The sequence below is a fragment of the Pseudonaja textilis genome, chromosome 7 (genome assembly GCF_049901715.1).
Source record: "Pseudonaja textilis isolate UNSWEBS1 chromosome 7, rPseTex1.2, whole genome shotgun sequence".
In the NCBI taxonomy this organism is placed as follows: Eukaryota; Metazoa; Chordata; class Lepidosauria; order Squamata; family Elapidae; genus Pseudonaja; species Pseudonaja textilis.
In genome coordinates, this window is record NC_141996.1 from 1181049 (window position 1) to 1205154 (window position 24106).

At 48.9% G+C, this 24106-nt stretch overlaps 2 protein-coding genes across 2 annotated transcripts in view; one reads left to right on the forward strand and one right to left on the reverse strand.

Moving 5' to 3' along the window:
* Positions 1 to 24106, reverse strand: part of ANAPC15 (anaphase promoting complex subunit 15) — a 416731-nt gene that overhangs the window by 338232 nt on the left and 54393 nt on the right. The gene's annotated exons all lie outside the window — the stretch shown is intronic.
* The window catches only part of ARAP1 (ArfGAP with RhoGAP domain, ankyrin repeat and PH domain 1), an 85191-nt gene that overhangs the window by 26805 nt on the left and 34280 nt on the right, over positions 1 to 24106 (forward strand). The window contains 10 exon segments of the mRNA XM_087936893.1: positions 984 to 1160; positions 1319 to 1388; positions 2581 to 2701; positions 4570 to 4775; positions 7898 to 8004; positions 10145 to 10344; positions 12592 to 12677; positions 15004 to 15186; positions 17399 to 17573; positions 22874 to 23008. Of these exon segments, the coding sequence (XP_087793019.1) occupies positions 984 to 1160; positions 1319 to 1388; positions 2581 to 2701; positions 4570 to 4775; positions 7898 to 8004; positions 10145 to 10344; positions 12592 to 12677; positions 15004 to 15186; positions 17399 to 17573; positions 22874 to 23008 (1460 nt within the window).

Sequence of the window (24106 nt, forward strand, 5' to 3'; positions counted from 1 at the left end):
GAAGCCTGGTGGACTTCAACTCCCAGAATCCCCTGGCCAGCGCTGCTTCATCATCTCTTGGGATCCCTTCCTCAGCAATCTCTCCGTTTGAATTCAGTTCTCTTCAATTCTGGGAGTTGGTCTTCCAACTTTGCTAGCGGAGGAATTCTGGGAGCTGAAGTCCTCCAGGCTTAAAGTGGCCCAGGTGGGAGACCCCTGACTTAGATGACCCTTCTGGTCCCTTCCAACTCTATCATTCATGGCTAGCTGAGGAATTCTGGGAGCTGAAGTCCTCCAGGCTTAAAGGGGCCCAGGTGGGAGACCCTGACTTAGATGACCCTTCTGGTCCCTTCCAACTCTATCATTCATGGCTAGCTGCGGAATTCTGGGAGTTGAAGTCCTCCAGGCTTAAAGTGGCCCAGGTTGGAGACCCCTGACTTAGATGACCCTTCCGGTCCCTTCCAACTCTATCATTCATGGCTAGCTGAGGAATTCTGGGAGTTGAAGTCCTCCAGGCTTCAAGTGGCCAAGGTTGGAGACCCCTGACTTAGATGACCCTTCCGGTCCCTTCCAACTCTATCATTCATGGCTAGCTGAGGAATTCTGGGAGTTGAAGTCCACCAGGCTTCAAGTGGCCCAGGTTGGAGACCCCTGCACTACCCCTCTTAACGGTGGCCAAGTTTGAAATACTCCGGTCTAACGGACAGAGAGACAAGGACGGCCAATTCGGTTAGGAGTCCTGGGCTTGAAGCTCTGCCAGGAAGCCAGATTTTAGAATCAGTGAGTCAGAAGGGGGCCTTGGAGGTCTTCTAGTCCAACCCCTTCCTCAAGCAGGAAGCCCTGCTGTAGGGTCCTTTCGGACAAACGACGGTTCGGAAGTTCTCTCGGTTCGGCTCCGAGGAAGAGTCTGGGCTGCTGGCGAAGACCCCTCCCCTAGGGTGGGTGGGTGGGTCCAAAGTTGTTGGCTAACAGCAGCTCTTCTGGTTTCTTCCCTCCCACCGCAGCAGCCACTGGGATGACGGGCTGAGCCCCTCCCCTGCGCCCAGCGCTCTGCCCTTCGGCGTGTTGTCGGGCATCCATGGTGACGGCGGCGTTGGCATGCAGAGCGCAAGGCCCTCCTCTCCGCTCTCGGCCGGGGTGGTCAAAGCCGGCTGGCTGGACAAAAACCCCCACAAGGGTGAGCAAGCAGCCCCCCACCACTCAAGGGTCCCCGGGTCCCTTCCCCAGCCGGCCCTGGGGGAGAGGGGGGGGGGGCTGAGCTTGAAGGGGGTCTGGCCGGCCGGGAGGGAGGACCGCTGGCTCTCGGGGCTGGGCAGCTGACCGGGTCTTTCGGCCGCAGGTCGTACATCTACCAGAGGCGCTGGGTGAAGTTGGACAGTGACTACCTTCGCTACTTCGACAGTGACAAGGTAAGGTGGGGAGGAGGAGGAAGCTGCAGGGGGAGGGCTGTAGAGGACGCCTTCCTTCTTTCCTTCCCTCTTTCTTTTTCCTTCCTTCCTTCCTTCCTTCCTTCCTTCCTTCTTTTTTCTTCTTTTTTCCTTCCTTCCCCTCCATTTTCCTTCCTTCCCTTCTTTTTCCTTCCTTCCTTCCCCTCCATTTTCTTTCTTTCTTTCTTTCTTTCTTTCTTTCTTTCTTTCTTCCTTCCTTCCTTCCTTCCTTCCTTCCTTCCTTCCTTCCTTCTTTTTTCCTCCCTTCCCCTGCATTTTCCTTCCTTCCCTTTCTTTTTCCTTCCTTCCTTCCCCTCCATTTTCTTTCTTTCTTTCTTTCTTTCCTTCCTTCCTTCCTTCCTTCCTTCCTTCCTTCCTTCCTTCCTTCCTTCCTTCCTTCCTTCCTTCCTTCCTTCCTTCTTTTTCCTTCCTTCCCCTGCATTTTCCTTCCTTCCCTTCTTTTTCCTCCCTTCCTTCCCCTCCATTTTCTTTCTTTCTTTCTTTCTTTCTTTCTTTCTTTCTTTCTTTCTTTCTTTCTTTCTTTCTTTCTTTCTTCCTTCCTTCCTTCCTTCCTTCCTTCCTTCCTTCCTTCCTTCCTTCCTCCCTCCTCCCTCCCTCCCTCCCTCCCTCTTTCTTTCTTTCTTTCTTTCTTTCTTTCTTTCTTTCTTTCTTTCTTTCTTTCTTTCTTTCTTTCTTTCTTTCTTTCTTTCTTTCTTTCTCTCCCCACTCTCTCCTCCCTCCCTCCCCTCCCTTCTCTTCCTTCTCTTCTTCTTCTCTTCTCTTCTCTTCTCTTCTCTTCTCTTCTCTTCTCCCTTCCCCTTCCTACCCCACCCTACCTTTCCTTTTCTCCCTTCCTCCCGGGGGTGGTGGGGGGTGTCTCAGGGCCCATATCATCACAGGGAATCCCTGAAGGCTTGAAACAAGGTGATGGTTGAAATCTTAACTCTTGCGGGGGGGGGGGGTCTCCGTGCCCATGAAAGGCACTGAAAGGGGCTCCGTGATGAAGAAAAGTTGAGAGAACGACGGGCCCAGGTTGCTCTATGATGGACGGAAGACGGGACACTCTGGGAATTGAGAAATTGTCTCCTCTTCCTGTCTACCTGGGAGAAAGGGGGCACAGACTGAGCACCTCTGGGTTCCCCCTTCCTCCCCTCCTCTCTCCTCTGCGTTGCAGGATGTCTACTCCAAACGCTTCATCCTGGTGGCCTCCATCTCCCAGGTGTCCGGCATCGGTGACCAGAAGTTTGAAGTTATCACTCACAACCGGACATTCGCTTTCCGGGCAGAGAGCGATGGTAAATATGGAGTGGGGGGGGCTTTGCCCCCTGTGGCTCATCTCTCTGGTGGGAGAACCAGGAGGCGCCTTGATGTTCTCTCTTGCGGCTCTGGCATTGGGGGCAATAAATGCTCAAAAGCCAGGGTTCCCTTCCAAACCCGGCAGAGCATAGAATCTTAGAGCTGGAAGGGGCTTGGGAGGTCATCTAGTCCAACCCCCCCCCCCCCCACGCCCATGCAGGAGATTTTGCACCATTCTGGACAAAGGTCTACGTGGACATTCTCAGTCATCCGGGTCACGGTTGTCCCAAAGGTGCTTTGTCCCAGGAGGCAACTGGACTTGTTGTTGTTTTTTTCTTTGAAGACGTTTCGCTTCTCCTCCAAGAAGCTTCTTCAGTTCTGACTTCTTCTACTTCCTCACCATTCAAGTCGGAGCTGAAGAAGCTTCCTGGAGGAGAAGCGAAACGTCTTCAAAGAAAAAAAACAAGAAAAAGTCCGGTTGCCTCCTGGGACAAAGCACCTTTGGGTTCTGGACAAGTGACTGTCTCATCTCTTCTTCAAATCTTCCCATGTTGGAGCACCCACACCTTTCTTGTGGCAGGCAGTTCCACTGGTTAATTGTCCTCCCTGTCAGGAAATTCCTCCTTAATTCCAGGTCGCTTCTCTCCTGGATGAGTTTCCATCCGTTGTTTCTTGTCCTGCCTTCTGGGGCTTTGGAAAATAAGTTGGGGTAGTCCCTCAGATACCGAAACAGTGCTATCCTATACCCCCTTTTTTTAAACTATTACAACCTGGCAGGTGGTATATAATAAAAACAAGGACAAATAGGCTGAAAAACAGCTTCTATCCCAGGGCAGTAGCTCTGTTGAATTCTGCTGTATAATGCAACATTAATGCAATATCAGGGGGTTTTCATTCAATCGTATAGAATGCGAAGGATGTGTGTTTGCGTTTTATTTTCATAGTCCTAATGTACACTGAAGATGGTATTTAATTTCGTTGCACGAGGTGCGAGGGCAATAAAGTAAACTAAACGAACTAATTAAAAAGAAAGTAGTGGGAGCTTCAGCCCTGGAGGTTTTTAAGAAGAGTCTGGTCGGCCTTTTGTCTGAAATGGTCTAGGGCAGGGGGTCTCCAATCTTGGCCACTTTAAGACTTGTGGACTTCAACTCCCAGAATTCTCCAGCCAGCCGGGAATGATAGAGTTGGAAGAGACCGGAAGGGTCATCTAAGTCAGGGGTCTCCAACCTGGGCCACTTTAAGACTGGTGGACTTCAACTCCCAGAATTCTCCAGCCAGCCGGGAATGATAGAGTTGGAAGAGACCGGAAGGGTCATCTAAGTCAGGGGTCTCCAACCTGGGCCACTTTAAGACTGGTGGACTTCAACTCCCAGAATTCCCTAGCCAGCCAGGAATGATAGAGTTGGAAGAGACCAGAAGGGCCATCTAAGTCAGGGGTCTCCAACCTGGGCCACTTTAAGACTGGTGGACTTCAACTCCCAGAATTCCCTAGCCAGCCAGGAATGATAGAGTTGGAAGAGACCGGAAGGGTCATCTAAGTCAGGGGTCTCCAATCTTGGCCACTTTAAGACTTGTGCACTTCAACTCCCAGAATTCCTCAGCCAGTCGGGAATGATAGAGTTGGAAGAGACCAGAAGGGTCATCTAAGTCAGGGGTCTCCAACCTGGGCCATTTTAAGGCTTCTGGACTTCAATTCCCAGAGTTCAATTCTGGGAGTTGAGTCCACAAGTCTTAAAAGTGGCTGAGGTTGGAGACCCCTGGTCTAAGGTCTCCTGCTTGAGCAGGGGGATGGACTAGAAGACCTCCAAGGCCCCTCCCAGCTCAATTATTATTCTGTAATCCCACCTGTCCGCCTTCCCCCTTGCAGCTGAACGCAACGAGTGGATCAAAGCCGTGCAGAAGATGGTGGACGAAAAGAAGTCCAGGTGCCTTCACAGAACTTCCCGTCTGCAACCGGCCAGCAGCAGCGTTGACTCCGTGGACAAGAACGGACCCCTGGAGTTGAGGGGCTTCAAAAACAAGCTCTACGTGGCCGTGGCTGGGGAGAAGGTCTTCCTCTACAAGAATGCCGAGGTGCGTGGATGGTCCTCGGAAGAAAGAAATCCTGTGCAAACAGGTTGGGGTCAGGCTGGATGACCTGATGGACCCCTTCGGAGAACTAGCAAATATTTCAGATTCAGTCCAGGTGGAAAATGCTGTTGGTTTGGATGAGGGGGAGGGATCTCCAAGCTTGGGAACTTTGAAGACTTGTGGACTTCAACTCCCAGAATTCCCCAGCCAGCTTTGAATGATAGAGTTGGAAGAGATCAGAAGGGCCATCTAAGTCAGGGGTCTCCAACCTGGGCCACTTTAAGACTTGTGGACTTCAACTCCCAAAATTCCCTAGTCAGCTTTGAATGATAGAGTTGGAAGAGACCAGAAGGGTCATCTAAGTCAGGGGTCTCCAACCTGGGCCACTTTAAGACTTGTGGACTTCAACTCCCAGAATTCCCTAGCCAGCTTTGAATGATAGAGTTGGAAGAGACCAGAAGGGTCATCTAAGTCAGGGGTCTCCAACCTGGACCACTTTAAGACTTGTGGACTTCAACTCCCAGAATTCCTCAGCCAGCCAGGAATGATAGAGTTGGGAGAGGCCAGAAGGGCCATCTAAGTCAGGGGTCTCCAACCTGGACCACTTTAAGACTTGTGCACTTCAACTCCCAGAATTCCTCAGCCAGCCGTGAGGAATTCTGGGAGTTGAAGTCCACAAGTCTTGGAGAGCCCTGAGCTACGGGATCCCTTCTGGGTAGGGTTACATAGAATGCATTTATTATAATTTATTTAAAAACGTTACCTGCCCAAGTCACACACGGTGAACTCCTGATGGATTACCAAAATAAAACTTCAATAAATTTAGCAAATAAATAAATAATAATAAAAATTTAAAAACTCAATAATTCACGGATTCAGACCATTTGCAAAATGTTGTTGGCCTGGATGAACTACAGATCCCTTTTGGGCTCAGGCGTAGTTCGATTGTTATTATTGTTTGTTGTTATAATTTAGTACCCAGATTGTTGGGGGAAGAGGCTGACCACTTAGAGAGGGCAGGAAAGCACTATGAGTGATATATAAGTGCTATTGCTATTGTTATTACAAACTTTTATTAATTAAACAAATAAAATAAAATTTATAATAATAATAGCAATAGCACTTAGACTTATATACTGCTCATAGTTCTCTTTCTTTCTTTCTTTCTTTCTTTCTTTCTTTCTTTCTTTCTTTCTTTCTTTCTTTCTTTCTTTCTTTCTTTCTTTCCTTCCTTCCTTCCTTCCTTCCTTCCTTCCTTCCTTCCTTTCCTTTCCTTTCCTTTCCTTTCCTTTCCTTCCTTCCTTCCTTCCTTCCTTCCTTCCTTCCTTCCTTCCTTCCTTCTTTCTTTCCTTTCCTTTCCTTTCCTTTCCTTTCCTTTCCCTTTCTTTCTTTCTTTCTTTCTTTCTTTCTTTCTTTCTTTCTTTCTTTCTTTCTTTCTTTCTTTCTTTCTTTCTTCTTCCTTTCCTTCCTTTCCTTTCCTTTCCTTTCCTTTCCTTTCCTTTCCTTTCCTTTCCTTTCCTTTCCTTTCCTTTCCTTTCCTTTCCTTTCCTTTCCCTTCTCTTCCCTTCCTCTTTCTTTCTTTCTTTCTTTCTTTCTTTCTTTCTTTCTTTCTTTCTTTCTTTCTTTCTTTTTCTTTCTTTCTTTTCTTTCTTTCTTACTACTACACTACTCCTACAACTACGACTACTTATTTTTTAGTATCATCATCACCATGATCATTTATTAAGAAAATGTATACGGCCACCCAAATCACTCACTGTAACTCCTGGAGGCTTATGAAAATAAAGTCCCCACCCAAATTTCAGATTCAGACCATTTACAAAATGCTGTTGGACTGGATGCCCTTCAGGGCCCCTTCTGGGGGACAGGCGGAATGCAGTTTTTATTATTATTTATTAAGAATGTTTATGCCCCCCTCCCCAAAATCATTCCTGGTGACCTGTTGCAAAATAATAATACCCCAATGTCAACCCTAATATCTGAGATGGAGATCATTTGACTTCCGAAGGTGAGGTTTCCGAGTTTGGAAGTGGCTGTTTTTGATCAGGTTGTTTTTGAGGTTGAAATGGGCTTTTGAACTCTTCTTGAAAACCAAACCAAACCAAACCAAACCAGAGCCTTAGAGGGTTGGCCTCAGAGTTAAGGAAGCTGCTTTGCGTCCAGGTGTAAAGTGGGGTGAATAGAATAGAATAGAATAGAATAGAATAGAATAGAATAGAATAGAATTCTTTATCGGCCAAGTGTGATTGGACACACAAGGAATTTGTCTTGGTGCAAAGGCTCTCAGTGTACATAAAGAAAAGGTACATTCATTAAGAATCAAGAACCATAAGGTACAACACTTAATAATAGCCATAGGGTACAATAAGAATAGGGTAGAATAAGAATAGAATTAGAATTAGAATTAGAATTAGAATAAGAATAGAATAGAATAGAATAGAATAGAATAGAATAGAATAGAATAGAATAGAATAGAATAGAATTCTTTATTGGCCAAGTGTGATTGGACACACAAGGAATTTGTCTTAGTGCAAAGGCTCTCAGTGCACATAAAAGGTACATTCGTCAAGAGTCAAGAATCATCAGGTACAACAATAATAGTCATAGGGTACAATAAGCCATCAAATCATACTAGGAAACAGTCCATATAGATTGTAAGGATACAAGTGACAAAGTTACAGTCATACAGTCACAAGTGGGAGGCGATGGGTGATAGGAGTGATGAGAAGATTAATAGTAATAATAGTGCAGACTTTGTAAAGAGTTGGACAGTGTTGAGGGAATTAGTTGTTTAGCAGAGTGATGGCGTTGAGGAAAAAAAACACCTTGTGTCTAGTTGTTCTGGTGTGCAGGGCTCTATAGCGTCGAGGTAGTGAAACAGTTTATGTCTGGGATGTGAGGGGTCTGTAGATCTTAAGTTTGGAGTGCTTGGGCGGGGTGGGGGTTGGACCAGATGACCTACAAGGTCCCTTCCAATTCTGTTATTCTGTTATTGTTCTGCTTTGCACCCCTGGGTTTAGTTTTCCTCCCTCTTTTTTTAAGTCTGCCCCTCTGCTTCCTGTGTGGGTAATCCTGGCATGTGTGTGTGTGTGTGTGTGTGTCTGTGTGTGTCTTTCTTGGTGCAGGAGTTCCGGCTGGGGATTGGCATCACCTACATTGACATGAATGTGGGCAACGTGAAAGACGTGGACCGAAGATGCTTTGACTTGACCACACCTTACCGGATCTTCAGGTAGGGATCTCAGACAGATCCAAGAGGATTTCGTTCTGGTTAATGGCAGGGACTTGATCTTGAGGGATCCGCCAAAGATTTACTTAACAACCGGCGTATTCATTCAAATCCTGAGTCTCGAGCCAAACTTCCAAAACTTCAAAAGGATTTATTGGGAGTTAACATGCCGGCATTGCCTGGGTGCAGCCGACTCGGAGACACATCATTCACTGTCCCCCTTGACCCCGGTTTTCCCTCCACTCCCTGGGTGTATCGTAATTTATATCCTCCAATGGGACACCTCCCTAGCCCAGAGTCATCCATCAGGCTCTCCAGGTAGAATTTTGCTTGGTAGGAACTTCAGTTACTATCTTTAAAAACATTTATGGAACGCACTGTTCCCCCACCCCTCTGGATGTATCATAATTCAGAACACATTCATGGGCTGGGTGTCATCAATCACATTCTCCGATAAGAGGATTTTCAAGCCCAGAATTCGCGGTAGGCTCAGTTACAATTGCTGTAAAATAAGCTTGGAACGTCCATTTGCCGTCTGCTCCTTTCCCTCTTTGGTATGGCAACTTGGAAACCTGCACAGAAATGTTTTACAAGTTAAACATGATAAATATAGGTCAAAAGAGGAAATAAAATTGGTATATTGGCATATGGGTAGGATCAATGAGAAGTCGTTGAAACTGCCAGAAAATGGAGATTTATATAAATATTCATATTTAATTTATAATATTTATGTAGTTATACTTACATTGTATAGCTAAAAATGTATACCTTATCTCTGCATATGGCTATAGAATATAGAACACAGCACATAGACTATAATTATATAGATTTATCTCTGATCTATCTATCTATCTATCTATCTATCTATCTATCTATCTATCTATCTATCTATCTATTTGTTTTCTTAAGTTTTCGCGGGTACTTACATGTATGACATTCAGCTTTGTTCGGGTATTTTCCCAAGTCATTGTAGTTGTGCTTTTAAAGTTGTAGCAACGTTTCTACAGAAGCCTGATGATGGCAGATGAGATTCTGCTGAAACGTTGCTACAACTTTAAAAGCACAACTACTATGACATATGGCATTCGGCTTTGCTCGGGTATTTTCCCACGTCATAGTAGTTGTGCTTTTAAAGTTGTAGCAACGTTTCAGCAGAATCTATATAATGAATATATAATGAATATATATATAATGACGTGGGAAAATACCCGAACAAAGCTGAATACCATACATATAAATACCCGCAAAAACTTAAGAAAACACACACACACACATATATATGTGTGTGTGTGTGTGTGTGTGTATAAAAATATAAATATATATAAATATGTACTTAGAGTTAATATGATATTCTTTTTCTTCTTTGAACCATCGACCTATGTATATGAATTACTTTTTTATTAATATAATTAAGGCATTGTGAATTAGTATTACTAATACAACGAACATCTGTCAAGTATTAATTGTATGTACTGTACTTATTGTACTGTCAAGGAAATGATGTTGAAAGATATTGACACATCTTCTATTATAGGAATTTTTGTAAACTTTTTAATATTTTGAATTTTTGTAAACTTTTTAATATTTTGAATTTCAATAAAGAATTTTTTAAAATAAAAAAGGAATGTTTTACAAGTTGACACTCACTTAAGTACATAAATCCTGGGTGTCAAATAAAAAAATACTCCTTTGGTCCTTCAGTTGCCAGCAGAAAAGAGAGGAAAGCAGTGCATTCCTTAAATGCTTCAGATAATTGCTAGGCAGCCGAAGCTGTTGGTGCACAAGATTATTACTGGAGAGTAATAATTGATGACTCTTGGCTATGGATGTATCCCATTGGAGAATATACATCCAGGAGGTGGGGAGGGGGAAGACCAGGGTCAAGGGGGAAATGAATGATGTATTTTAGTATCGGCTGCACCCAGCTAACACCGACATGGCCACTCCTAATAAATCAATTTTTTTCTACTCTGAGAGATGCGGCTAGAGACTTAGGATTGGAATGGGGGTGTATTGTCGGAGCCCCGACACTGGGTTCAGTTGTGGTCATAAGTCAAGGACTAGCCTGTAATTCCAGGTGTGGTCTTACCGAGGCCTTACAAAGCGGTTGACTAACGCTTCCTCTTCTCTTCCTCCCTCGCAGCTTCCTGGCGGAGTCCGACCAGGAGAAGGAGCTCTGGGTGGAGGCCATGCAGCAGTCGGTGGCTGAGGCCCTCTCCAACTTTGAGGTGGCCGAGAGGATCTGGGCCTCGAAGGACAACTGCTTCTGCGCCGACTGTGGGGCTCCCAAGCCGGACTGGGGCTCCATCAACCTCTGCGTGGTCATCTGCAAGCAATGCGCAGGTAGGAGCCCCACCGGCTGGAGGGAAGGGTTGGGAGATGCCACCTTGTGCAACCATCAACAGAGGGGAAAGAGTTGAATTCCCCATCATCTGCCTGGACTTAACCGTTGTCAGGATTCCAGCGATCGCCCTCGTTAAAGCCTTGAGCCAAACTTCAAAAAACTTCGAAGAATTTATTAGGAGCGACATGCTGGCATGACCTGTAATGAAGCCGATTCTGGCATACATAATTAGAGTCACCTGTGACCCTGGGTCCCCCTTCCCCCCCCCCCGGGTGTGCCACAAATCAATTTCTCCAATTAAGCACCTACATGGGCCAGGTGTCACCCATCATGTTCTTGCCGGCGGAAGTTGTGGGAGCGCCATCACTTGAGACCTTCGAGAACAGGTTGGGCTGCCATTTGTCAGAAATGGTGTACGGGGTTGAGCTAGATGACCTATAAGGTCCCTTCCAACTCTGATTATCTGTTATCTATTCTCTTCTCCAATCGAATTTTTTTTACCCCCGGGGAAAAGCCTTCAGTAGCTTAGCTGTAATCTTTTTTAAGATAAAGTTGGAACGTGGCTTCTAAATTCATTTGCCGTATGTTTCTCTTAGTCCTTCGCCTGCTTTCTTACGCCAACTTGGAAACCGGCGTAGGAAAGTTTTACAAGTCGACACTTGTCCAAGGTTCTCTTAATTGTGTATTCCACATTCACGAATGGGATAAAATTGGTTTTTTTTTTCCCAACCTCGTCAGTTTATAAGATGGGTAGAGACTTCAAGCGTCCAGAATTCTGGGCGTTGAAATCCACCTGCCTTAAAGCTGCTGAGGTTGAGGGACATTGCAGTATGATTGATCCTTTTATTGTACTGAATACACCTGGCCTCTATAATCCACCTCTTAAGGTAAGACGGCCGTCTTTCTCCTCCAGGATTACAAGGAACGATTGGAAAGGTACCAATAGAAGAGAGCGATTTGTAGCTCAGGGTTGAGCCGTTGTGCTTCCTGAGCTCCGTGGTTGGCGTGAGATGTTGCGTTGTCCAACTAGGGAACATCCTCAATGCTAGAAGAGAGGAGGAGGAAGAGGAGAAGGATGAGGATGAAGACGACTATGGAGTCCTCGGCGCTCTTGGTACTTGGTGGTTTTTTTTGCAGACATTTCATGACCCGACTAAGGGACATCATCAGTGCTAAAAGGGAGGAGGATTTCTGGAGGAGGAGGAGGAGGAGGAGGAAGTGGAAGAGGACTGTGGAGTCCTTGGTGGTTTTCTTACACATCTCATGACCCAGCTAGGGAACATTATCAGCGCTAATCATGATGATAGCACTGATCTAGCTGGGCCATGAAACATCTGGAAGAAAACCACCAAGCTCAGAGCGCACCAAAGACCCCACAGTCCTCCTCCTCCTCCTCCTCTTCCTCTTCCTCTCCTCCTCTTCCTCTTCCTCCTCCTCCTCCTCTTCCTCTCTCCTCCTCTTCCTCCTCCTCTTCCTCCTCCTCTTCCTTCTCCTCCTCCTCTTCCTCCTCCCCTTCCTCTTCCTCCTCCTCTTCCTCCTCCTCCTCCTCTTCCTCCTCCTCCTCCTCCTTTTCCTCCTCCTCCTCCTCTTCCTCCTCCTCCTCCTCTTCCTCCTCCTCTTCCTCCTCCTCCTCTTCCTCTTCCTCCTCCTCCTCTTCCTCTTCCTCCTCCTCCTCTTCCTCTTCCTCCTCCTCCTCCTCCTCTTCCTTCTCCTCCTCTTCCTCTCCATCCTCTTTGCAAACCCTCCTCCTCCTAGCTCTGATGGTATTCCCTAGTTGGGCCATGATACATCTGCCAGAAAACCAGCCAGCTCAGAGAGCACCAAGGACCCCACAGTCCTCCTCCTCCTCCTCCTCCTCGTCTCTGCATACCCACTCCCCCCCTAGCACTGATGATGTCACCTAGCTGGGTCATGAAACGTCTGCCAGAAAACCGCCAAGCCACCTCTTTCCCTTTTAACTGGGCGACTTCAGGTGCTGTTAAGGTAGTGAGATTTAAGCGCAGGCCAGTTGCTGTAAGGCTGATGCAACGAGGGTGAACCAGCGTCGGCGCTGCCTTTTTAAGACGACCTATGGGCCTGATCCCTCGCCGTGGGGCGGCCCAGCCACGCTAAGGCTAAGCTTACTCCCTGGGAGAATCTACTCAAGAGTCTCTACTCCGTTTAAGGTGATTCAGGGGAAGCCAGTCTGCCCAACCCCTCCCCACCCTCTAACCTTATGACCAGGCTGCTTCTCCACTTCCAACCAGGAGAACATCGGGGGCTTGGACCCAGCGTGACCAAGGTGCGGAGCCTGAAGATGGACAAGAAGGTCTGGACGGAGGAGCTGATTGAGGTAGGGGTCCCAAGTGGGGCGCACAGTGACCTTCCCTCCGCTGGCCGGGGTGGGTGTCCTCCCTCAGGTGGGGGGAGGGCTGTGTCAAGACCTGGGCTCTGCCTGTCCTGAAGGGTTCGGGGCCAAGAAGGGTGGTAAAGGGAGGCAAAGGAGGCACTTGGGTCTAGTGGTCAGAGTAACCAGGCTAAAAAGTGGGGAGGCTGTGAGTTCTAGTCCTGCCTTAGGCATGAAAGGCAGCTGGGAGACTTTGGGCCAATCACCAGGAGACTGTGAGTTCTAGTCCCGCCTTAGGCATGAAAGCTGATTGGGTGACTTTGGGCCAATCACCAGGAGACGGGGAGTTCTAGTCCCGCCTTAGGCATGAAAGGCAGCTGGGTGACTTTGGGCCAATCACCAGGAGACGGGGAGTTCTAGTCCCGCCTTAGACATGAAAGCCAACTGGGGGACTTTGGTCCAATCACCAGGAGACGGGGAGTTCTAGTCCCGCCTTAGCCATGAAACCCAGCTGGGTGACTTTGGGCCAATCACCAGGAGACGGGGAGTTCTAGTCCCGCCTTAGGCATGAAACCCAGCTGGGTGACTTTGGGCCAATCACCAGGAGACGGGGAGTTCTAGTCCCGCCTTAGCCATGAAACCCAGCTGGGAGACTTTGGGCCAATCACCAGGAGACGGGGAGTTCTAGTCCCGCCTTAGGCATGAAAGACGGCCAGGTGACTTTGGGCCAATCACCAGGAGATGGGGAGTTCTAGTCCTGCCTTAGGCATGAAAGCCAGCTGGGTGACTTTGGGCCAATCACCAGGAGACGGTGAGTTCTAGTCCCGCCTTTAGCCATGAAACCCAGCTGGGAGACTTTGGGCCAATCACCAGGAGACGGGAGTTCTAGTCCCGCCTTAGGCATGAAAGCCAGCTGGGTGACTTTGGGCCAATCACCAGGAGACGGGGAGTTCTAGTCCCGCCTTAGGCATGAAAGGCAGCTGGGAGACTTTGGGCCAATCACCAGGAGACGGGGAGTTCTAATCCCGCCTCAGGCATGAAAGGACGGCCAGGTGACTTTGGGCCAATCACCAGGAGACGGGGAGTTCTAGTCCCGCCTTAGGCATGAAAGCCAGCTGGGTGACTTTGGGCCAATCACCAGGAGACGGGGAGTTCTAGTCCCGCCTTAGGCAAGAAAGGCAGCTGGGTGGGCCAATCACTGGAACTTGGTGAGTTCTAGTCCCGCCTTAGGCACGAAAGTTGGCTGGCTGACTTTGAGCCAGTCCCTCCCCTCCACCCCCCCTCACAGGGTTGTTGTTATGGAGCAAAGAGGAGGAGGAGGAGGAGGAGGAGGAGGCCAACGGAAGTTCCTTCCCCTTCTTTGACCAAAGGGCTGTCATGCCTGCGATGCACAGGCGCAGCCACGGTGGGGCAGCATTTCCCCCCAAAATACAGCTATGTAAATGGCAGACTGGGTGGAAACCGCATTTACGACGGTCGCAGCCTCACGTGATCCCCTTTTGTGACCTTCTGACAAGCAACGTCAAGGGGGAAAATCCTGGATTCACTTAACAACCAGCTTATTCATTTAATAATGACAGCAATTCACTTAACAACAAAAGGTTGTAAAATGGAGCAAAACTCACGTAACACGTTTCTCACTCAACCACATAAATACGGGGCTCAGTTGTGGTCGTAAGTTGAGGACTATCCTGCATAAGGTTTCCTGCTTTGAGCAGGGGGGGTGGACTAGAAGACCTCCAGGGTCCCTTCCAGTTCTGTTAAATACGTGCCAGTTGCTTAGTGTCCAAATTTTTATCACCTGACCAGGGGGAAATGGTGCAATGGTCGTTAAGTGAGAAAAGAAAAAACCCTAGGCTCCTAAGTCACTTTTTTTTCAGTAGCCGCTGTAACGTTGAACCCTCACTAACCGAATTATTGTAAGTAGCTAATAGGGGAGCCATTGGTTGGGGTTCTGGGTGGGAATCTTCCTCCCTGGGGAATTTTAAGAAGAGACTGGACTGCCCTCTGGCAGAAATGGTGTAGTAGGATCTCCTGCTTGGACGGGGGCGAGGGTTGGACTAGATGACCTTCAGGGTCCCTTCTGACTCTGTTAATCTGTTGCTTTATTTTGTGATTCTGAAATTGTGGGAGCTTCATCCCCAGAGGATTTTAAGAAGAGACTGGAGTCAGAAATGGTGTAGGGTCTCCTGCTTGGGGTGGGGTGGGGGTGGGGGTTGGAGTAGATGACCTCCAGGGTCCCTTCCGACTCTGTTCCTCTGCTAGAATCCCAAAGACAGGAGATTCTGGAAGACCGACGGCCGTTCATCTCTCCTCCTTCTCTCCCTCCCAGCTCTTCCTCCAGATCGGCAACGCCGTGGCCAACCAGTTCTGGGCCGCCAACGTGCCCCCCAGCGAAACGATCACCCCCAAGAGCTCCAGCCAGGAGCGGCGGCATTTCCTGATCGCCAAATACCGGGAGGGCAAATACCGGCGGTATCACCCGCTCTTCGGCAACCAGGAGGAACTCAACAAGGTTGGTGGCTGGAGGATCCGGATTCAGGCGCTGGGAAACTGGCATGTACTTAGGTCGGTTGCAATGCCCCAGGATTGTGGGATCTCCTCTTTGGAAACCTTAGCCGGCAAGCAAAGCCCGTGGGAAAACAGATTCACTTCGTATCTCACCTAACCACTGCAGTGATTCACTAAAGGAAGGAAGGAAGAAAGGAAGGAAGGAAGGAAGGAAGGAATGAAGGGAGGGAGGGAGGGAGGGAGGGAGGGAGAAAGAGAAAGGATGGATGGATGGATGGAAGGAAGGAAAGGGAGACGGGAGGGTAACAGAGAGGAAGGAAGGAAGAAAAGGAAAAGAAAGAGAAAGGAAAGAAGAAAAGGAGAGAAAAGGAAGGAGGGAAAGAAGGAAAGAAAAGGAGACAGAAGGAAGGAAGGAAGGAAGGAAGGAAGGAAGGAGAGAGAAAGAGAAAGGATGGATGGATGGATGGATGGAAGGAAGGAAAAGGAGACAGGAGGGTAACAGAGAGGAAGGAAGGAAGAAAAAGGAAAAGAAAGAGAAAGGAAAGAAGAAAAGGAGAGAAAAGGAAGGAGGGAAAGAAGGAAGGAAAGAAGAAAAGGAGAGGGAAGGAAGCAAGGAAAGAAAGATGGAAGGAAGAGGAGGGAGGGGTAAGGAGAGGAAGGAAAGAAGGGGGTAGGTGGGAGGGTGAGGGAGAGGAAGGAAGGAAGAAGAAGGAAAAGAAAGAAAGGAAAGAAGAAAAGGAGAAAAGGAAAGAAGAAAAGGAGGGGAAGGAAGGAAAAGATGGAAGGAAGAGGAGGGAGGGCGTGGGAGAGGAAGGAAGGAAGGAAAAGGAGGGGGAGAGAAAGAAGAGAGGAAGGAAAAGGAAGGAATGAAGGAGAGAAAAGGGGAGAGGGAGTAGGAGGGAGGGAAGGAGGAAAGGAAGGAAGGAAGAAAAAGCAGAAAAAGAAAGAGAAAAGGAAGGAAGGAAGGATTCTAAGATTTCCATCAGTGGTGGAGACGTCATCCTGCTCTTTGCCAAAGACGGAAGAAAACTGGTTTTGGAAGAGGGTGGGTGGGGGAAAAAAAATCCCCCCACCAAGGCTCTTGTGGAGAGAAAACGTCCTTTCCTCACATTCCTTCTCTTTTCTGTTGTTGACCCAACCAGTTTTGCAGGAAATTGGAAGGAAAAAAACCCTTTTTTTTTTTCCGGATTGTGGGCGAGAGGCTTTTGTTCTGCCTTCCAAGAACAACAACTCTGAGCCGGCTGGCTAAAAATTAAACCCCCTCTGGCCAAAATGACCCTCCCCCTCCCCAACCATTGGCCTGGACCCTCTGCCCTCCCCCTCTCCCCAGAACTCATGTTCCCTCCTTGGGCCTTCCGCCCCTGCAGTTCAATTCTAGCCTTGCCCCCTGAAAAGGGCAGGAAGGGGAGGTTTCGAACTCGGAACCTCCCACCACACAGCATAAAAGGCTCCCCGGGGACATGGAGGCCTCCACCCACCCCACCTCCCGAGGAGGGGCAGGTGTGGGGAGAGAGGCAAGGAAGACAAGCTTAGCAGGGTCCATCGCGGCCAATAAGCGGCCATGGCTCAGGCGGCGGCTGTAAAACTGAGGACTAGCCCCTTGAAGGGCCTTCAGAAAAAATAAGGAAAAGCAGGATCCGAAAAGAGAGAGAGAGAGAGAGAGAGAGAGGGGACATTTTTGACTCCCGACTTCTGCTCCATCGTGTGTGTGTGTGTGTGTGTGTGTGTGCGTGTGTGTGAGGGTAGCCGCAGCGCAGACAATTCGGTTCCCCGGCTCCGGGTTTTCCGACTGCCGGCCCATCTGGGGTTGGGAGCGGCTCCTGGCTGCCTCCTCCAGATGTTGTCAGCCTCCGCTGCTCCCGCAGAGCCGAAGAACTGGGACCGGCTGGACCGGATCCTCGCCCTTCCTTCGGCCTCTCTCTCTCTCTCTCTCCACCCTCTGCTCTGCTGGCCAGTCCAGAACACGCTGGACATTCGTCCGAGGGCCGGTCAGCCTGCTTCCTCCGTCTTCACCACAGTCCTGGTCTCTTGCTCGGGTAGGGTGGGGTGGCGGGCTGGACTAGAGGACCTCTAAGGTCCCTTCCGACTCGGTTCTTCTACATTCTCTCCCCTGGCGCTTCCAGGCTCCCCCCGAATGAGGCTACCTTCCCCAGATCCAAGGTTCCTGGTCTGGAAGTGACCTCTTCTCCCCTCTCTCTGCCCTCCCCCTCCCCCAGGCCCTGTGCACGGCAGTGACCACCAGTGACCTGGCCGAGACCCTCTCTCTCCTCTTCTGCGGGGCGGAAGTGAATTGCTACTCCGGGGACCCCGATTATCCCACCCCGCTGGCCTTGGCGGAGCAAGCCGGCCAGAGGTTGCAGATGGAATTCCTGCTGCAGAACAAGACTTCAGGTAAGCGGGGGAGGGGAAGAGGAAGGGGGAAGAAGGGGGGGCTGGAGGGAGGAGGGGGGGAGGGTCTCTCTCTCTCTCTGTCTCTGGCCGCAGGGAAAGGGGGTCAAGACTTCGCTTCGTGGCAAGCTGGAGGCCAGAGGCTGCAGCGGAGGGAATAGGGCAGGGGGTCTTCAAACTGGACAGCTTTAAAGACTGGTGGGCGTCAACTCCCAGAATTCCCCAGCCAGCAAAGGAGAACCCTGAATTGGATGGATGGATGGATGGATGGATGGATGGATGGATGGTAGAGATGATACAAGAGAGAGATGGGTGGATGATAGATAGGAGAGAAGGAGAGATGATAGAAAGATGGTAGATAAGATAGATGGATATATGGATGGATGGATGGATGGATAGTAGAAGATGGATGGATAGATAGATGGATGATGGATGAGATAGATGATAGAAGAGAGATGGATGGATGATAGAAGATGGATGGATAGATAGATGTTGTGGCTCCGGGCTTGGATTCAGCTCCTGTGACTGATATGAGTTCAAGTGAGGAGGTCATGGCAGAACAATATGAGCCGGCCTGGATTAGTGATTGGACTGATAACCAGGATGAGGAGATGGACATGACAAAGGACGACAGACCTGATGTATTAGAATTGTCAGGACCTTTGACCTCCTCTGGTTCCTCATCTGATCAACAGCCGGGAATGGCTGACAGGGAAGCTTTGAGAGAGTCTTCTAGTGGAGATAAGAACTTGCAAAATTTGTGGTTAAATGTAAAAAACAGAAGACGGTTGAAAAGGCAAAATCAGCTGGAGCGAATGAGAAGAGCAAGTCAGTAAATTAGCACGTTGCCTCAATGAGTATAAAAGGACACAGCTGGGCTGGTACATTTTGCCAGGAACAAAGTGACTATTTGAGTGAGGACGTTACAGCAAGAAGCTCTGAGACTGGAGATTTATTGCCAGGACTGGTTTGCCGGACAGAGTAAAGATTTATGCTGTGGTTTCTGCCAGCCGTTATCTTGTAAGACTTCTTTCCGTTTGATTTAATTGTGAAACGGCTGCTTTCTGTTTTGTTCGTTTGAATTTTGAAGGGGAGTCATAACAGATAGATGGATGAGATAGATAGAAGAGAGATGGAGGGATGATAGATGGATAGATAGATGGATGGATCAGATCAGGGGTCTTCAAACTTGGCAGCTTTAAAACTTGTGGACTTCAACTCCCAGAATTCCTCCTCCAAGTCATGTTAGCTCAGGAATTCTGGGAGTTGAGGTCCACAAGTCTTAAAAGTTGCTAAAATAGAGACCCCTGGTCTAGGGACTCCTGCTCGAGCAGGGGGCTGGACTAGAAGACCTCCGAGGTCCCTCCCCACTCTGTTATTCTATCATCTATGTCCGGGGTCTTCAAACTTGCAAGCTTTAATGCTTGTGGACTTCAACTCCCAGAATTCCTCCTCCAGGTCACGTTCGCTCAGGAATTCTGGGAGTTGAAGTCCACCAGTCTTAAAAGTTGTTAAGGTTGGAGACCCTTGGATTATGGGGTCTCCCTGACCTCTGGATGGGGTCTTGGGCCCCAGAAAGGGGTTGGAAGGTTGTGGGGGTCAGTGGGGGGCTTTTCTGGGCTCAAGGAGTGATTGCCCGCTTGTTGGGGGGGGGGGTCCTTTCAAGGCATCTCAGCAGGAGAAGAAGGCAAGGAAGGCAGGGAGAATAACGGAGCAAGTCCTGAGCTTTCGGCATGTCCTCAAGGGATGCCGGCTGTTTATGTTCTTTATTTATTTTATTTATTTGTCAAACATATATGGGATAACAAGTGTAGGGATGAACATAAACATGAAGTAAATATAGGTAGAATAGAATAGAAGGGAATAGAGAATAAAATAGAGTAGAATAAAGAATAGAGTGGAATGGGATGGAATGGAATAGAATAGAATAGAATAGAATAGAATAGAGGGGGGGACATGATAGCTGTATTCTAGTATTTGAGGGGCTGCCCCAAAGAAGAGAGAGGGGTCAAGCTATTCTCCAAAGCACCTTCAGAAGGCGGGACAAGAAGCAACATATGGACACTACTAACCGAGGAGAGAAGCAACCTAGAACTAAGGAGAAACTTCCTAAGAGTGAGAACAATTAACCAGTGGAACTGCTTGCCACCAGAAGTCGTGGGTGCTCCAACACTGGAGGTTTTTAGGAAGAAATTGGACAGCCATTTGTCTGGAATGTTACTGGAATTTTAGTTGTCTGAAATTATAAGACTTGGGGACTTCAACTTTCTTTCCTTCTCTCCTTCCTTTTCTCTTTCTCTCTCTCTTTCTCTCTCTCTTTCTTCCTTCCTTCCTCACCCTCCCTTCTCCCTCCCTTCCTTCCTCTCCTTACCCTCCTTCCTCTTCCTTCCATCTTCCTTTCCTTTCCTTTCTTTTCCTTTCCTTTCCTTTCCTTTCCTTTCCTTTCCTTTCCTTTCCATCTCTTTCCTTTCCTTTCCTTTCCTTTCCTTTCCTTTCCTTTCCTTTCCTTTCCTTTCCTTTCCTTTCCTTTCCTTTCCTTTCTCCACTTCCCTTCTCTTTCCCTTCTTCCTTTCCTTTCCTTTCTTTCCTTTCCTTTCCTTTCCTTTCCTTTCCTTTCCTTTCCTTTCCTTTCCTTTCCTTTCCTTTCCTTTCCTTTCCTTTCCTTTCCCTTTCTCCACTTCACTTCTCTTTCCCTTCTTCCTTCCCTTCCCTTCCCTTCCTTTTCTCTGGAGAATTCTGGGAGTTGAAGTCTACAAGTCTTAAAGTTGCCCAAGTTTGGAGAGCCCTGGTCTAGGGTCACCCGCTTGAGCAGGGGGTTGGAGTAGATGATCTCCAAGGCCCCTTCTATTGACTCGTTGACTGTCCCTGGTTAATTGACCGATGGGAGACCACCAGGAGATCCCCCAGGGCCATAGAGCAGCCTGTGCATTTGAAAAACCCTGCCCAGAAAACAACAACCACAAACAACCCAGAGCCAGACCTCTTCCCCGTTGCCAGAGCCCAGCTGGACCGGAGGCCACCCTTCTCTCTTCTTTCCGAGAACTGATGCCTTCTCTCCTTCCCCGCACGGGTCCCCGACTGCAGAAAACGTGGGAAGGAAAGAATGCAGGGTGTGGCGAAGGCCTCCTTTCCTGGAGGTCAGGGAGAGATTTCCAGCGGCGAAAAGATTGATGGTGGCGGGGTATTTTGTGAGTCACTCCAAGGGCCAGGCCTGAGGACGTCCACCAGGAAGTGAAGAAAGTTGTGCGAGGATGTGGCAAGGAAGGGGAGCGGTGAGGTGGAAGGTCAAGCTCTGGCCTCACAGTCAGGGGGATGTGAGTTCGATCGTAGGTAGAGACAGGTATTTCTCTCTCCGGGCGCAATGAGAATATATCTCATTGGCGACAGGAAGGGCACCCGGCTATTAAAACACTCGGCTCCGTTCAGCAGGGATTCTGGGGGTCATTAAAAGAGGAGGAGGATGTGGCAAGGAAGATGGGTGGGTAGGTGCCATAGGAAGGAGAAGACCCCATCCCCAAATAGCAGCCAACCCCTTCAGCCTCTGAGCTCCTCTGCTCGCTTTCGGGGTCAAAAGCAGGAATTCGGGTCCTTGGAGAAGCTGTCAAACTCCTGGACCGATGCTTCCTAGCCTCCCTTCGTTGATTGATTGATGGATGGACTGACTGACTGACTGACTGTGTGATTGATTGGATTTGATTTCTGGGTCAGCTCACCTCAGCAAACAGCTCTGGGTCAGCTCACCCTTCAAAGCACACATGACAATGAAAAGACAGTAATGAAAACAGTAAAAGGCTTTATAAAACTATATATGTGTGTGTGTGTGTGTGTGTGTGTGTGTGTGTATGTGTATATGTATATGTATAGTTGTATATGTATATATGTATATATATATATATATATATATGGTTTTATAATATAACTATAATATAAATAGTATAATATAACTAGTTATAATATAACTATATAACTATTGCTATATAACTAATATATATAACTATTACTATAACTATAACTATTTTATAGTTTATATATATATATATATAAAAACACGGGGTTTCTTGCAGGAGATCAGCCGATCGCTTGGCCTCTTGGGAAGCCCCTCACCCCTTTTTATTTCCAGAGAGGCTGGAAGGAGTCAGGGGGTCTCTTCCAAACTGAAGGGCGGCAACTGCTAATCGGAGAAGAGACAGACCAGACGTGTTTTTGAAGGAGGGAAACCTGGGAGGGGGGGGTGGGGGGGTGTTTTGTTAGTGGAACATCTGGTTTCCATTGTTCTCCCTTCCAGCCCTTGAGATGTTGAACTTGGCTGCCTGGCCTTAGTAGGATATAAAAGCAGGAACAGGCTGGTTCTCGGAGTGGGAAGCGAGCTGGTGGCTGGATTGGGTGATGATTTGAGGCAGGGGTCTCCAACCGTGGCCACTTTAAAAAGGGTGGATTTCAATTCCCAGCATGGAAGCCCACACGTCTGAAAGTCACCAAGGTTGAGAAACACTGGACTTAGATGACCCTTCTGGTCTCTTCCAACTCTATCATTCATGGCTGGCTGGGGGATTCTGGGAGTCGGAGTCCACAAGTCTTAAAGTGGCCCAGGTTGGAGACCCCTGACTTAGATGACCCCTCTGGTCTCTTCCAACTCTATCATTCCTGGCTGGCTGGGGAATTCTGGGAGTTGAAGTCCAGCAGTCTTAAAGGGGCCCAGGTGGGAGACCCTGACTTAGATGACCCTTCTGGTCTCTCCCAACTCTATCATTCAAAGCTGGCTGGAGAATTCTGGGGTTGAAGTCCAGCAGTCTTAAAGTGGCCCAGGTTGGAGACCCCTGACTTAGATGACCCCTCTGGTCTCTTCCAACTCTATCATTCCTGGCTGGCTGGGAATTCTGGGGGTTGAAGTCCACAAGTCTTCAAAGGGCCAAGGTTGGAGACTCCTGACTTAGATGGCCCTTCTGGTCTCTTCCAACTCTATCATTCCTGGCTGGCTAGGGAATTCTGGGGGTTGAAGTCCACAAGTCTTCAAGGGGCCCAGGTTGGAGACCCCTGACTTAGATGACCCTTCTGGTCTCTTCCAACTCTATCATTCAAAGCTGACTAGGGAATTCTGGGAGTTGAAGTCCACAAGTCTTAAAGGGCCCAGGTTGGAGACCTCTGACTTAGATGACCCTTCTGGTCTCTCCCAACTCTATCATTCCTGGCTGGCTGGGGAATTCTGGGGGTGGAAGTCCACGAGTGGCTGAATTTCCCCCTGCAGCCTCGTCCTGTGCTTAGTAGCCATTGGCCCCTCCTTTTGCTGTGTCTTGTCTCCTCAGAGACCCCCCAGCTGGACCCTGGGACCAACTCGGACAGGTGCTACTCGGTCATCTTGCTCTCCGTGGCTCACAATGGCTTCCTCTACAAGGCACCCTCCATGGCCAAGCTGGCTCTCGAACGGAAGTCCCGAGAAGGTCAGGCGGGGGTGGGGGTGGGGGATGGAGGTGGGGGCTTCCCGGGGGGTCTTTGCACAAAACAAAGCCCAGGAAAAGGAAGGGAAGAAGCCCCACCCTCCCACTTTGGGGGGTTTTCCATATTCCCATTTTCACAGTCCTTCCCTTCTTCCTCCTTCCCTCCCTTCCTTCCCCCTCTCCTTCCTTCCGTCTCCTTTTCTCTCTCTTCCTTCCCATTCTATCTCCTTCCTCTTTCTCTCCTTCCTTCCCTCCCTCCCTCCTTCCTTCCTTCCTCTGCCTTTTCCTTCCTTTTCTTCTCTTGTTTCCTTCCCATTCTCTCTTTTAACTCCTCCCTCCCTTCCTCTGCCTTTTCCTTCCTTCTCCTTCCCTCCCTCTTTCAATTTCCTTCCTTCCTTCCTTTCTTACTCTCCCCTCCTTCCTTCCTTCCTCTTCTCTCTCTTCCTTCCCATTCCCTCTCCTTCCTCTCTCTCTCCTTCTCCCTCTCTTTTCCTTCCCATTCTCTCTTCTTCCTTCCTTCCCTCCCTCCTTCCTTCCTTCCCTCTGCCTTTTCCTTCCTTTTCTTCTCTTCCTTCCTTCCCATTCTCTCTTTTATCTCCTCCCTCCCTCTGCCTTCTCCTTCCTTCTCCTTCCCTCCCTCTTTCAATTTCCTTCCTTCCTTCCTTCCTTCCTTCCTTCCTTCCTTCCTTCCTTCCTTCCTTCCTTCCTTCCTTCCTTCCTTCCTTCCTCTTCTCTCTCTTCCTTCCCATTCCCTCTCCTTCCTTCCTTCCCTCCCTCCCTCCGTTCTTCTACCTGCCCCGTTCCTCGTGAGTGCAAAGTCATCCATAGGACCACCCTGTTGCAAAGCCTGTTTGGAGGGAGGGGGGGGGCTTGGCCCCCCCCCATCCCCAGGTACCCCGGAAGGGGAGGAGATTTTCTGCTCTTCTGGGTCGATTCCTGGGCCTGCCCCGGAAGCCTCTTTTCCTTGGGGCCACATCTGACAGGGGGCCCCAAGCGTTCCCTTCCCCCAACCCCGGGGGCAGAGCCTCCAGCCCCTCCTCTCTGCCTTGGCTCCGCCTTCTCCTCCATTGACCCCTCCCTCCCCCGTGGATGTCCCCCCCC